At 45.4% G+C, this 14828-nt stretch overlaps 6 protein-coding genes across 6 annotated transcripts; 1 reads left to right on the forward strand and 5 right to left on the reverse strand.

Annotated features, from left to right (window-relative positions):
* Positions 1–1184: 1184 nt before the first annotated feature.
* Positions 1185–2672, forward strand: V1513DRAFT_181 (class I glutamine amidotransferase-like protein). Its single transcript, XM_066894282.1, has 6 exons — positions 1185–1498; positions 1549–1769; positions 1819–1879; positions 1933–1987; positions 2044–2225; positions 2291–2672. The coding sequence occupies exons 1-6, from the start codon at positions 1423–1425 to the stop codon at positions 2413–2415; spliced, it is 720 nt and encodes a 239-aa protein (XP_066756361.1). The 5' UTR covers positions 1185–1422; the 3' UTR covers positions 2416–2672.
* On the reverse strand, positions 2585–4985 carry V1513DRAFT_434680 (major facilitator superfamily domain-containing protein). The gene is made up of 3 exons (XM_066896491.1): positions 4939–4985; positions 4254–4776; positions 2585–4197 (listed from the first exon to the last, which is right to left on the reverse strand). Exons 2-3 carry the CDS (start codon positions 4614–4616, stop codon positions 2929–2931), a joined length of 1632 nt encoding a protein of 543 aa, XP_066756362.1. The 5' UTR covers positions 4617–4776; positions 4939–4985; the 3' UTR covers positions 2585–2928.
* Positions 4986–5928: 943 nt separating this feature from the next.
* V1513DRAFT_372628 (uncharacterized protein) lies at positions 5929–6549 on the reverse strand (the record flags this gene model as incomplete). Its single annotated transcript, XM_066894785.1, has 1 exon — positions 5929–6549. One exon carries the CDS (start codon positions 6547–6549, stop codon positions 5929–5931), a length of 621 nt encoding a protein of 206 aa, XP_066756363.1.
* A 169-nt stretch (positions 6550–6718) lies between these two features.
* V1513DRAFT_461336 (glutathione S-transferase) lies at positions 6719–7855 on the reverse strand. Its single transcript, XM_066899891.1, has 2 exons — positions 7114–7855; positions 6719–7054 (listed from the first exon to the last, which is right to left on the reverse strand). The coding sequence occupies exons 1-2, from the start codon at positions 7782–7784 to the stop codon at positions 6895–6897; spliced, it is 831 nt and encodes a 276-aa protein (XP_066756364.1). The 5' UTR covers positions 7785–7855; the 3' UTR covers positions 6719–6894.
* Positions 7856–8752: 897 nt separating this feature from the next.
* On the reverse strand, positions 8753–10477 carry V1513DRAFT_455780 (glycoside hydrolase superfamily; the record flags this gene model as incomplete). Its single annotated transcript, XM_066899532.1, has 1 exon — positions 8753–10477. One exon carries the CDS (start codon positions 10475–10477, stop codon positions 8753–8755), a length of 1725 nt encoding a protein of 574 aa, XP_066756365.1.
* Positions 10478–11880: 1403 nt separating this feature from the next.
* On the reverse strand, positions 11881–12625 carry V1513DRAFT_434691 (acyl-CoA N-acyltransferase). The gene has a single exon (XM_066896493.1). The coding sequence runs from the start codon at positions 12455–12457 to the stop codon at positions 11999–12001; it is 459 nt and encodes a 152-aa protein (XP_066756366.1). The 5' UTR covers positions 12458–12625; the 3' UTR covers positions 11881–11998.
* Between the last annotated feature and the right edge of the window lie 2203 nt (positions 12626–14828).

A 14828-nucleotide genomic window follows, 5' to 3' on the forward strand; every position in this document is an offset into this window, starting at 1 on the left:
TTCTGTGGCAGGAGAAAAGTTTCGCTGAAAAATCAGAATGTAATACCTTTTTTATTATATTCTGTTGGAGATTTTAATTGGCGAAATTTGCAAGAATTAGTGACCTACTTTTTGACTAAAGAGCTCCAACGACATACGCGAAATAAAATTGGAATATAATTGTCAAATGCTGATCAGGAGGACATGGACTCAGCCAACTGACAGTGTATCCAAGTGATAAGACACGAAAGCGAGAAACGCGAGAGAAGTTACACATTGATTATGTTGAAAGTATTAGAGTTTTCACTAAGTGGATAAGGTTCTAGCGTCATGCACTCGCTGAGCTTATTCTCTCTGATCTTCTCGAGAAGGTTCCGGTGAGATCAAGTCATTTCTTGTGATGTCTACGATGTTCTACACAGTTCCTATCGCATGTACACATTTGTTCTTTAGTGTTCCATTGGCATACGTACAGGGACCGGTCTTGTAACATTTAAGGGAATGATCCCGCCGGTTCAGAAGAAGTGAATAGATTAAGCACTCATACATACATTATCCACTTTAGTACATCTGCACAGACAATCATCGTGACCAGTCACAATGGACTCCACCAAAGTATTCGTGGACAATGTTCACACTCTTCTGTCGGTGATTCCCTCGCATGTTCTCCAACAGATTAAGCGCCAGGCATGCGTCTACAGAATAACATTTGTATTGGTAACTTTGAGCCTGCTGCCCGTACGCGGATAGAGCTATTAAATTGCGCTCTGCAATCAGAAGATGAGCTGGAAGGTTATAATAGGGTTAGATGTCATAATAAAATATTTATAGAGGATAAAGTACAAAGAAACGGAAAGCAGTAACTACGTTTATACACAATACTACTGCCAGTATTCCTTCTACCCAAAAACCCTGAATGTAACAACCTAAGGCATGCGGGTTCAATTGGACCCATGAGCTAGATGAACAGAAACTATCATTATTATTATTAGAAGGGGGGTACGTTCGACGTTACCTCTGTCAAGGGTTTTCTTGCTTCAGCAAACCTCGACATATTTCCGCAACAGAGATTACAAAGGTCTGTAAGTGCAAGAAAATTTATGGAGATAGGGGTACTTCAAGTATAACGTTGATACATGTATCCGTTCATTGCTGAGCCCTGCAGATCAAGCCACACATTTGACTGCATTACTTAAATATGGTCACTTTACACGTGCGACGATCGTAATCAGTTTCTGGCAGGCGAACGCCAGACATTCTCTATTCGGCTGGTAGCACTTTGGATTTTTATCTCTGATGACGCTGCTCGCTAAGTTCCTTATTGAGAAAGATCGTCTGTGTGCAACCCCCGTAGTGCTATTTAACTCGCATGCTGTCCTGGCACTTAGAGCACTTTACGAATTCCGTTTTCACTACAACTGGATCTAGTTTATATTCAAGTAAATGGCTCCTCCCAGAAAGGCTCTCATTGCTGTTTCCTCAGCACATGCGGCACTCTATCCTGAAGGCAAAGAGACCGGTATGGCAATTATCCAATGCTGCGTCACGGGGGTTTAATTGTATGACTAGGTCTGTTCATAACGGAAGCCCTTCATCCATTTAATGTGTTCCGCAACGCCGGATTCAAAGTAGATCTCATCTCAGAAACTGGGACATATCAGCCGGACTGGCTTTCGCAACAGGAAGAGTGGCTCCACGATGAAGATCGCAAGGTGTGGGAGGACCATAGGAGCCAGTTCCGGTCGAAATTGGACAATTTACTGACACCAAGCGACGTTAAACCAGAAGATGTATGTCTTTGGCAGCGCAGATAAGTTGAGATGTTTAATAATTTTACAGTACGGCCTTTTTTTTGCTTCCGCTGGACATGCTTCACTAATCGACTATCCTACTGCGACAGGTGGGCAAACGGTCGCTGTTTCGCAAGAAATTTGTTTTGACGTATCCGAACAGGTCTACAAGAAATTGCTGGCAAGATTTATGCCAACGGTGGCATTGTCTCCGCCGTGTACGTTGTGCCATGTCAATGAATGATGTAATGTAGTAATTTATTGGTTTTTTTAGATGCCATGGTGGTGCCATATTCCCTGGGATTATCGATCCATTTACAAACAAGTCCATTATTCATGGCAAAAGGGTGACGGGTTTTACCACACAAGGTGAAAAGGAAGAGGGTGTGCTCGACACCATCAAAAGTTGGAAACGGCCAACAATTGAATCTTCCGCTGCCGATGCAGGTGCAATATGTGAGTTTAAGGTTTTTACACAGGTTTTGTCACAGATCCAAAGTTTAATAATCTTGTTACAAAAGATGTCTCTCCTCCTGGTCCCTGGGATGCTTTTTCTATCACGGATGGTCGGATTGTCACTGGAGCAAACCCTGCAAGCGCACAAATAACAGCTGAAAATGCAGACGCGGCATTTGCAAGCCTTTAAAATTTTAGTGAGCATATTTAGTGATTGAAGACATATAAGATATGGTCATATAGTCTGCCGCACAGAAGGAAGGTGAAGTGAGCCTGACATTCTCGCCGTTAGAAGCGCGATTTGGAACTAATGATCGTTTCGACGATTAAATGTCATCAAAAGAGCTAACAAATATTATCACTAAATGGTTTTAGAAGAGTATGCCTGTTAAACTGCTTGTACATTCAGTTTGACCTCTGTTTTTGATTTTATAACTATTCGAGTCTCTGCTCGCGCTACTTAAGGATGGTAAATAATATTATTTGGATGACTTGGGGACAAGGCTCACGCTTTGTGTTACTTTCCTTTCTTGTTTGACAGTCTTTGTAACTTTGTTTGCTTGTGGAGTTCATATGAAATGAACTAGAATCACCGTGCGACGAATCCTCAATGATGCAGTTTCTATTTGCCCGTGCTTGAGGCACTTGGTAAAGTCCCCAGTCGTATGCTAGTACAATAAGAAAAACCTGGTCCCTGATTCGTTTACTTCCTCTGAATTGTCTTATGAAGAACGTGCTCTTTCATAAACATGCTCGATATTCCTGCAAGAAGAGACAGAAACGTGACTGTATACAACACCGAATGGACTGAATCGAGGAAACACAACGTCACATCCCTTTTCCATTCGCTCGGAACATTCGCTATCTCGTCTACGGAATCTTGAACCAACCGAATAACCTCTTCGCTTCCTGGTCCAGTGATCCGTTCGTTGAGCTTCGCCGATAGAGTGTTCGAGAAAATGGCAGCTGCAATGGCAATCCCGAGCGTAGAACCAATTGAACGGAAACCATAGGCCACACTGGTGCAAACCGCTTGAACTTCGTACGGTACTGACGCTACTAATCCGATCAACGTCGTAGTGAAAAAAAGGCCGCTACCAAAACCTTGAGGGAACAGAAGGAACGAGACTAATCGCTGAGGAGTATCCAATCCAATAGTAGAAAGGGCGACCATGCCAAAGAACAGTACCACCGCAGCTACCGCTGAGGCAGGGAAGTAGCGGCCACTTTTCGAGGTGTAATACCCGGCAGCGAAAGATCCCGATGCAGTGCCAACGAATTGTGGGATCAAGACAGTTCCAGATGTTGTCGCCGTGACGCCTTTAACTGTAAGCATGTAAATAGCGATATAGAAAATATTAGTGTAGTAGCACATATTTAAAAAGAACCCGGTGAAGGTAGAACCGGCTACAGAACGGTTCTTGAGCAGCGAAAGGTCGATAACGGGCTCAACAGCCACGAAAAGTTCGATATAAGTGAATAAAGATAGAACTACAGCCGAGCAAGCCAGACTTCCAATAATAATAGGATGGACCCAAGAGAAGTAAATGCCACCAGCACTAACCCCAAACAAGAATAAACAAAGACCGCAAACAAGAGTGCCAGCACCCAAAAAGTCGATACGTTTCAGGAGCTCCTTATCGAACTTGACCTGCGGAAGCTGTAAATTGAGCTGAATGGCGGTAATAGACATGAGAATTATAGGGCCCTGAATTACGAACGTCCAGCGCCAACCGAAAGACTCTGCCAATGCGCCGCCTATGACGCCTCCAATAGCAGCACCACTACCGTAAACGATGTTGCCTATACCTTGAAACAGCCCTCGCTGTCGGAGAGGAACGATATCGCTGAGAATAATAACGCTCATTGAGAATAAGCCGCCACCACCGCAGCCCGCGATAACTCTTGCTGCTACGAGACTCCAGAGGTTTGGGGCGAGACCGCAAAGGACAGATCCGAGACCAAAAAAAAGCTTCATTCAAGTTAACTACAAATACTAGGGAGAAATGGTCATTCAAGTTCGCTTACATTGCACATCATTAAGATTGGTTTTCGCCCGAAGATATCCGACAATTTTCCATATAATGGTTGGAAAGTTGCCTGTGCAATGAGGTAGCCAGTAATAATCCAAGAGACCGATCTGAACTCGTGGAAATCCGAGGCGATCTTAGAAGTCAAGGTTGCAACGATTGTTCCGTCGACAGCAGCCAAGAAAACTCCGACTTGAAGTGAGAAGAAAATAGTCAACAGTGCTCCAAGTTTGAGTGCCTCTTCTTCATTTTCGTCTGCGTCTGGGTTCTCCTCAGAATCTTTCAAACCCCCCTCCAAATCTAACAGCACGTCACGCTCTGTAGGTTCCTCAATTTCTAGCTCGCTTATTTCTGAACTCATGTCGAACAGCAGTCACCTGATTGCGTAAAAAAGAGTGTAATGTAACTAAGAAGTCGACCGGAATACTAAAAATTATGGACTTGCCGTTCAGAGGTTCATATATATTAAATCTCGTCAGATCCGGCTAGCAATCTATAGCATTGACTAGAAACAAAGTGGCCTGGTGACACGGCCGTTGCTGCCGCAATAAATGAAAAGTTAGTCATCTCGGCGGTCAGAGTCACCCACACACATGCCCATCTCAGCTACATGTAATTTAATTAAACAGGCAATCAATTCAAGAAATGAGACCTTTAATATTTTAGATTAAGACAGTACTTACGTCCACAGTTCTTGAGCCCTCAGCTACTTGTCATAGGCCGCCAGTGGACAACGGGACATTGAACAACCCTGCTGATAAGCTATCGTTTCATTATGTAAGCTAACGGTGCGACTCGTTAGGGTTCCGCCGAAAGACCGAAACCTGCCGCATGGCAAGGATGCAAGCTGCGCCTATCTTAAATGTCATTTAGCTGAAAGTATAATTATCTTCTGCATTTTTAATTCTCCCGGGAACTGTGATTGCTGCATCGAGAGCATCGGTCTGAATGGCACACAAAGCCTAGACATAAAGGGCGAGGGGAATCGGCATCTGGTGATAGACGATGGTCGCGTGAACGCACACAAACCATATCTGATTACGAAATATTCGTTATCACTGTCTCCCTCAAAATAATAACAGACTGGCAATCAGCTTACAGAGCTCCGCCGTCATAGATACTACATGATTCCAATCCGCTGAGTGCAGTTACCACAGTGATCATGAGGTTGTGATCAAGATGTCAGGTTCTCATGGTTTCCAGCAACGCCAATGGGATCCTACTTGAGCTGTAATTGTTTAGCGTCGTTAAGTTACAATTCTCGTTTGTCACTCGTACGAACTACGAATAGCATCAGCATACCGAGTCACGGTCCATTGTCGTATCTTGCACGTAAGTTTCACAGTGGCCACCGATGTCAACAGTGCTGTAACTATGAGCGAGAACCAACCTCGAGCGAGGATACAGAAGAACTAACTGGCAAAGCCATGCATATAATCTGCAATGGACTAATTTCCTGTTGCCATAAGAGGAGGCAGTACTGCTATTGATGTAGGAAACAATGGCCAAAGCCAACGAGATTGGTCTTATGCGTAACATCGTCGGCATCATCGACAACGTCACTGGAAATAATGCTAGATCCGACCACTGATGTCCTTGGCTGAGTTTCAGAGCATGTCAATGCAATAAACTTAGTCGGAGGCGACTTGTCCTTGAATTGCTGACCATCATTGTCAACTAATGAGGCTCTCTTCAGAACGACCAGATCCTTTTAAAGCTGCCAATCGTCTATTACGCTCCGCAGGCGTCTCCTCCTCATCAGCGACATGAGACGGGCGACTATGTGACTGTGGCAGCGACCGTTTCCATGACAGCGAGCGGTTGCGATTGCTTTCATGACCGCTAGGTTGGCCCCTGTTTATAGTGTAACTTCTAATGACTTTCCCTTCTCCATTCTTCATAATGATCTCGTCGTCAATGAGGCATCCGAATGCATTTGTGCGACGTCCTTCGTCGTCCATCCACGGGGCGCTTTCGCCTGTTTCGGAATTAAGAACCGTCAGTACCTCGCCCTCCGCATCCTCGATTATTAAATTACATCCTTCCTTGTACACAGTGATGTCGGCAGGTTCAAGGTGCTCCTCTATCTTCGCCTCACCATCTCGTCTCGTAGCAGTTGGTGACATGCGCACCCCGGCAGAGTGATTCAAGAGAGTATGCATGTCGTCCGGTTTGACCGTATCTTGATCGCCCACAGAGGTTGAGCGACGAGATGAGCTCCTAACTGCGTTCTGCCTGTGCGATTCGCTCTTGGAGCTTGTCCACAGGCAGTGGAATAGCCTGCGGAAGAACATCAAAATTCCGAATAGTTTAGGCAGAAAGGTCTGTCGGCTCCGATGACTGTTTGTGAATGATTTTTGTGGAAAGATCAGTGTTCTCTGTCGTGTGACGTCAGACCGCGGCTGTGGATGCGGCATATTATCTACATTATATTGGGGGTCAAACCCTGAACCAACATTGTCATCTATATCCATGACATTTAAATTGCGAATATGCATCATTTTGAAAAGGTGAGTATATTTACATGCGAATTACTGTTTGAGGCATTTCATCGTCAGGGTACATGTATCTTGGCCTGCTGGACTGAGAGCGGCATTGATATAGCAGTATATCAAATATATTCAAGCATCCAGTTCAGGCTAGTGGCGGAATATACCTATGGAGAAAGGAAGACGTCTGTCGCTGGTTAGGTATTCCTTCAAACCTTTGTGCTCTTTTATGTTTTCTCTGAAGTTGGAAAACAGGAGAGGATAATTTTTCGAGACTTTGGCAACAGTTTTCGGAAAGGCGAATTCAATGCTACATCTTCCGTCAGCCGAATGATACCACTGGTCGAAAATCTACTTTAACGCACGCACCCTTCAAGAACCTGCCAAAGTGTCGTATCCGCATACGTCAGACTCTTGCCGACCAAGTACTTCCCACTTCCTTCCTTATTCTCCTTTAAAACGGTCTCGAAATAACCGAAGAATTTCGGAATTCTCCTCTTGGTGAATGGCTTCGCCTTCTTCATCGCCTCCTCCTTCTGTTGCTCATAGTACTGCCCGACGTCGATCGGATGATGCACATCATGTGCTTCACTGCAAAAATCAAGCGCCGTGAGGGCGAGCCCGTTGACGTGATAGCTAGCAAGCTCGTCGCCTTCGGGAACGAGACCCAGTTTAGGACCTAGGTAGAGGAGGATGTTGGAAGTCTGAGAGATGACGAGTGGCTTGCCATGGTAGTCCTCGCCGTGAACGAGGAGGGCTGGAGGAGCGAAGGCCGGGGGGTTCGTTTCTGAGATTAGGTTCTGAACTTTTTTGTAACCGCTTTTTTCTTGGTTGGAGACGTCGCTGTAAGAGGTCCCTGTTGCTTCCAACGCGAGGCGGATGAACTCTCCACGTCCTGGAATTTCTGGATGATAAAGTAGTTCGTATTTTGGCTCCGTACCTTGCTTTTTCTGATGTGGGGCCATCCTGGCTAGCGAACGAGAATCGAACCGGCGGATGTGATGGGATGATTTCGGAAAGGGGAAAGGGGAAAGGGGCATTTCATACGAAGCAGCGGAATAGTTGGACTTGTATTTGTTACACGTTAGAAGCTGACGTCAAGATTACGTGTTCAATGCGTGAATGAATAAATGACCGGTCATGAACTAGTTTTATAGGTTTGCCCTATTCTAGCTTTCTCGCAAACCTTAATGGAGATGTTCATCTCATTTTTACTGCCTAGAACTTATGCACCATAATCTCGCCAGCCAGCTCAACCACATTGGTGCTGAGCATAATTTCACTGGCCTGGAAATGACGGTTGTAGCCGATTCTCGTTGTGTGTTGGAATTTTGGGCACAGCTTACCGACGACCACTGCTAGCATGGCTTAGATTCATCCCGGAAAGAGCCGGTGAACCTATAAGCGTCATTTTAGAATCCTCGCCAAACCATCTCCCATCCACGATAAAAAGTATGGTGTTAGGGTATCTAAAGTGTACTGACGTACAGTTTATTCGTATTCAAGGTCAAAGACTTAGTAGCGAGTGCCAAGGATAACATGGTTGATGAACGTGATATTGGCGTATGAGGACTAAATTAGCGTACGAGCTCTATTGCCCAGTGAGTTGCGCCGGTAGCGATGTGGCGACCAGTAGTGATTATCGACATTGTACACATTGCTTGCCAGTTCCCCACACAATATTCCACAACACTGATGTACGGTTCTCTATCTATCACAAAATCTATATCTATATTATATATTTGTACTACTGTTTATACTGGAACAAGATAAACTGAGTTCACCGTCTTGCCTTCCAGAGCCGAAGTCAAAATGCCACAACGACATAGCAACCACACCATTTTCTATAAGCAGATTCTGTTTACCCACTTCAATCATCCGGTTTCTATTATCACCGTGCTCAAGACATGCTCACGAATATAGCCAATGAATGAGAGTCAGAGCCTACCACGGGGCCCGTGGGCTGTGCTCATTCTTGACGAACCTGTTACCACCAGCTTCGAGGGCATCACTTCCTCATATATACCCTGCCTTCCCATGCGCTTAGACTCTTTCCTCGGTTGTCGGAATTGCCAATTAACAATTCGAGATTTTCGTCCTTCAGACTTGCAGGAATATAAATATCTTGCTCTTCGTCGGAAAAGTTCAGAACGACCAATGCATGATCACCACTCGCACTCTCTTTGATGAAGGTAAAAGTTTTCAAGTTCTCAAATTCGCACACCTTGAATATCCCATGGATGAAGACTTCAGAATGCGTTTTCCTAAGCTCGAGCATGTGTTTCCAGAACGTCAAAATACTGTTGCCGTCATGTCGTTGTGCTTCCACATTAATTTCAGGATAGTTGTCATGCACGCGCATCCATGGCTTTCCCGTTGTAAATCCTGCATTTGCTGAGCCATCCCACTGCATCGGTGTTCTCGCGTTGTCACGCGAAATTTTCTGTAATGCCCAAAGAGCTTTTTTAAGAATTTCCTCGTCTCCTGGATACCTCGCATTCATTTCCTTCCAGTAGTTCAGTGATGATACGTCTTGATATTCTTCCACTCCCCAACTCGTGGGCACATTGACCATCCCAATCTCTTGGCCCTGGTAAATGAACAATGTGCCGGTTAGCGTTGCAAGCAGAATTGCCAGTAATTTTCCTGCCTTGTCATGGTATTTAGGATCGTCGGTCGCAAATCTCGAGATACTGCGCCCCTGGTCATGATTCTCTGCAACCACTGTTGTCCATGCATCCGTTCCGATTACCAAGCCTTGTGTTTTCATGATAGCTTTTTTCATATCGGTCAGCGCATGTTGATATAATTCGTGTTTCTCGACCGATCCCCAGCCCCCAAGCATGAAAATATCAAAGTCAAAGACCATTCCCAATTCTTGCTCCTGAGCGGAAACATAACGCAGGATTTCATCCCTTGATTTAGTGTCCGGCAATTCTCCAACTATCATGACATCTCCGTACTTTCCCAAGACCTCCCTTCGAATCTCCTTCAGCCACTCGTGCATTCTCGGTCCATTGACATAATATTTCGTTGCGCTCTGGTATGGTGAGACTGCATCCACTACCTCAGCATCCGGAAATTCCGTATCTTTCGAGTATAAATTGACGGTGTCGACCCTGAAACCATCGATTCCCTTCTTCAACCAGAACTCGATTGCGCTGTCATATATTGCGAGCCTCGTGGTTTGATTTTCCCAATTTAGATCCGGCTGCTCGACGCAGAAAAGATGAAGGTAGTATTCGTCTCTCTCGGGAACGTACTCCCAAGCACTACCTCCGAAAATCGATCGCCAATTGTTCGGCGGTAGGCGCTTGCCGTCAACGATGCGTGGAGCGCGCCAGATGTACCAGTCAGCCTTGTCGTTGTCCTTGCTCTTCTTACTCTCTTTGAACCATGCATGCTCATTACTGGTATGATTGACGACTAAATCCAAAATCAACCTCATACCACGGGCGTGCACTTCTCGGATCAGGACCTCCATATCTGCGAGGGTGCCATATGGGGGATACACGTCCTCATAATTTGAGATGTCATAGCCCATATCTGCTTGTGGTGAATCAAACATGGGAGAGAGCCAGATTATGTCGATTCCAAGGTCTTTGAGGTAGTCCAGCGTGCTGATGATTCCCCGGATGTCACCCAATCCATCGCCATTTGAGTCTTTGTATGAGGCAGGCCAGATCTGATAGCATGTTCCATCTTTCCACCACACTGGTTTGGAAATTGTCATTGTCGTATTATAGAGTACGTCAGGAGAAAGTTCTATAATGGATGAAAAATTGATCAGCATCGGTGGCAGTCCATGGCCCTTAAATGGTGAAGTTTCACATCCAATTTTCACAACAGGATTTTAATCGCAGTGGGAGTAGCAGGTTTTGGACCGTGCCGATCCGGAGTGAGATGTAATGCTAACGGGCACCAATGCGGGGTAGTCCACGGCCAATCCTCGGAGAGACTACGGCAGCACATCGGCATCGTCAATTGTCTGTAGCTAGAGTAAAATTGGCACGTCAACTGCAAGAACCGGCTGGTTTTATGGCTCATCGCCTAGAAAATCCGCTTAGCAAGCATCCAATCCGCAAGCTGGGTCCCGATAACCAACCCCGCCTTTAGCGCAAAGTTTCGCTGACCGCCCACATCGAAGGAAGAAGGGTTCAGAATTCAATGCGGCTCAGTCCTCTCCGAAGTAGTCCCGCGTGCACTGTCTCCGCAGCAGTGCGACCAGGGAAGCGATTGATTGGAAGCAAGCGATTGATTTGAAGACAAGGCTGTGGCAGGCTTCTGCAAAGTCGCTTAGCATTGTTGAAGTCCTGACGCTACAGACAAGCAATGGTTGGGCTCGTGCTTGCCTCCGCGTAGGCCAGATTTTGCGAGTCAGCCTCATGCATTAATGTGAAATTAGCGAATGTAAACCGATTGACAACATCGCCCCGGAAATATCAAAGTCTCTGATTTCGGAACTCAGGCGGAATCGTGGAAACTACTGCAGATAGACTCACACTAATCCAGAGCTAACAAATGATGACAGATAGAGACATCAGAGTCAAGTCAACGACCTAACCTCACCGACAAAATTGTGCTGCATTCCCAAGTCATATATGATAGGGTCTCTGCTGGCGCGGGGGGAGAATACATTTGTCAGCGTCTCTTGAGAGAGCCTGGAGGAGAGTTGAATCTTTGCCGCCGCCGGGACTGCGGCAGTGAACCTGTGGAATACCCGAATAGATCGTAAGCCAACCCACTCCAGGTGGCTTCCATACATGTTGGAACTTGGAAGCTCCCATAATGTCAGGCGGTTAATGTCAGGCCAATACCAGAAAGGATTATTAGCCGCGCTTAATAGGTGTTCATTCAATGTGGGATTCCACTGAAGCGTCCAAAAGTACCCTTATGTTCAACGCGGACTGGTACGTTGCCCTTTCAAGCACAATCGCGGCCAAATTGTTGCCCAGAAGAGGGCAATTGCACTAAAAATAACATTACTTTTGTGTCAATTTTACTACGCCGGTCGACCAGGGTATAACTTTTGCCAGTGGATGAAACTGATCGAATCTATGAGCTGCTACGCATTGGGGTCGAACATCTTACTTTTTGATGCCCAAGATTCGACTATTTTCTTTCAATGGCGAAATTATTGTGCCTTCCGACTGTAGATCATGCTACTCGGACACGACTATCTCTGAAAAATTCATTGTCAAGAATCAGCGCATATCTATCGTAGACAATATCAATTGTGCGTCGTTTCTGATACCTAGCTCTCTGGCTCTGGCCATCGGTACACAACAAATCCATCCCTCGTTCCGACTTTCGTATAGAGTAACTGCGCTCGGTGATTGTGCACTTGCGTATGCCAATATACTCTGCTCGCGTCAGTCTCGTTTCCGACGCCATACACATGTTCAATCAACTTTCGTCCCACACCGTTCAGTCGCGTTTCGGGCGCGACAAAAAGATCGTGGAGGTAAATGTAGTCCGTAATAGCCCATGTCGAGCGATGTGTCACCCAGGTGACAAATCCAATCAGCTTTCCGTCTGCCGCCTCCGCTACTGCTGCGTAAACCGGCTCGCTTTCGTCGAAGAAACGGGAGAAAGTGGTCTCAGTGACTTTGTCATCAAGGGTAGATTCGTAAAAGACAAGATAACCCTCCCAGAGCTTCAGCCAGCTCTCCTTGTCGGATTCCTTGATGGGGCGGATTTTAACGTCAGACATTCCCGATCGGCTCGCAAGAGTATGTGATGTAACAAAGGCCGATTAATTGAAGGCGGTGGCAAAGGAAAAATGGAAAGGTACTATACTGATGGAGAGCGATAGCGTCATCTAATAGAAAAAAAGGGCTTAGTCGCGTCAGTTGGCCACTCCTCCGAGTCTACCTTAATTAAAAACAGTGACTGACTGAATGATAACGAGTCAAAGAACGGGATTCGTGGGGCGGAAACCCGACCATTCCTCTTTGGGACTAGCATAAAGTACACTTTATCTCTGAGCAAAATGATGATATCGCAGACGTCAACCCTGATCGGGATAAATCAACCCGTGTATATGGGCAGAACGGCTCAAGCGTGATCTTTATTCTGTTGTCCCCAGTCATTATCCACTTGCGATTATTAGGAGCCATGTCGCAGCGACACTTATGATCTGTATTGTTTTTATCTGGACTCTACAGAAGAACCTATGTGAAGAGTGTGCAACACCCATAATTTACGCAGCTAAGAATGGAACGGTGTAGTCAAAACGAGGTTCAGACGCTTGCTTGTCTGCAATACAGTAGAGACCGCGCTCAATACTAGAAATGTCCCCATAGCGATCTAGAGGAGCAAGCACTGAGGATGAGGCTTTTTGACTGATCTTTAAAATGTCGGCTTCAACACGAAGCTGAACGACTCAAGAGGACTCGACGATTTTAACTCAACTTGTTGATCGACATGAGAGGCCCGAGTTTGACGCCGTAAATCTATTGAGCCAGAAACGATTGATAGACCATGTCCGGATTGCATCAATAATTTACACTCTTACAGACTGTCTCTCCTGGTGTACAATCACGCTTGCAATTCCTCTCAAAGCAATGGGACATCGACGGCCAAGTTCATGGAGACTACTAAGTTAAGCTTTCGGAACAACATCCGCGAGACATACCAGGCTGGTGGTATTCAATAAACGCGACTACAATATCGTAACAGTGATGACAATCTGTCACTGAGAGAAAAGCATTATGCTTTGTCAACAATGGGCACGGACGCCCACGGAATGTTTTGCGGTAATTCTGTGAGTTCAAGTATGTACATTGTGACGAACCTCGAAGTGAGCATGTCTTTCGTGAGATAGACCTCCCAGACTGGCGAATTGGGCACCTGGTTTCAAAAAGAATAAGGATTACTGTGCTAATGCTTAAGAACCGGTCGACTACCTGTCTGGTTCATTGGCAAATGCAGGACGCCAATTTGTTCTCCGGAACACCAATCTATATACAATGGGGGCCCAGGGGATGTTAAGGTACGTTCTGCGCGGATGAATGCGCCGATAGTGAACAATATAGGTCGAAACTGGACGACAGATTTCAAATGTTAAATTTTGAGCTGGCGTGGCCTTAACATTGGATAGCCGAAGGGTTGCCTAAAACACGTAATAAATTCCTCGAAGTCACTGAAGTTCATCTCGGGATGATCAGACATCAAGCTCACCAGCCTAGTAATATCTATGACTTTCTCGCACAAATTGCCGAAGCTAATTTCGGTCGACTGACCAACTTTATTCTCTTTGATCCGCTCAATGACCTTTGCATGATATGTCTCACTAACTCCTTTATCGAATTGGCTGGAGTTTATCTGCGCAGACTTTTCTCGTGTGTCTTTTCATTGTAGGCCATTGCGAGGGCTTCAAAAAACGTTAACATGTTAATACAAAGCTTCGGAGTAACTTGTTATTCAGGGGATAGCCATTATAAGCGGTAATCATAGTCACTGTCATTAAGCGATGAACCACATGAGAACAATAAACTCAAAAAATACAATTTAGATGAATCGATATAGTGCGCATGTCGAGTGACCTTTCTAGGTCAGTGGTAATTTATAGAGAGCATTGCCGGAGGGTACGACTACTAATATTAATTGTGGCTTGCTATGTGACGATAACCTAACAAAGAGAACTTCATTGCGGCGCAAGACGCAATAAATTTCTCAACAGACCCTTGACTCGAGCGCCAACAAAGCCTATTATTTGTGCATATATGTTCAACCCTCGTAACTTTCCGAGGATTGGTCTTGACTGACTGTCCATGATTCTACAGCCAAATCTACGATGATTCTGGGCATAGATATCAATTGCCAACCTTGGTGGTCATTGCTAGTCAAGCAGATACCTGGACCACACCCTTATCGTACGTCCTTATCTGTGACATGTCTAGGCAAACCGATATCAACTAGCCCGTGTATTGCTAGTAAGCTTTCACGTTGTGATTTATACACGCAGCTTCGATCAACTCTCTCATCAAATCTGGTATTTATACTGCATGTGAATTTAATTGTCGCAACGTCTTAGAGAGGATTTATGCCTATTTGCCATTACCAGTGAACTCCATTTCAAT

The sequence above is a fragment of the Lipomyces chichibuensis genome, assembly GCF_038497645.1.
Source record: "Lipomyces chichibuensis strain CBS 12929 unplaced genomic scaffold V1513scaffold_1, whole genome shotgun sequence".
Taxonomy (NCBI): domain Eukaryota; kingdom Fungi; phylum Ascomycota; class Lipomycetes; order Lipomycetales; family Lipomycetaceae; genus Lipomyces; species Lipomyces chichibuensis.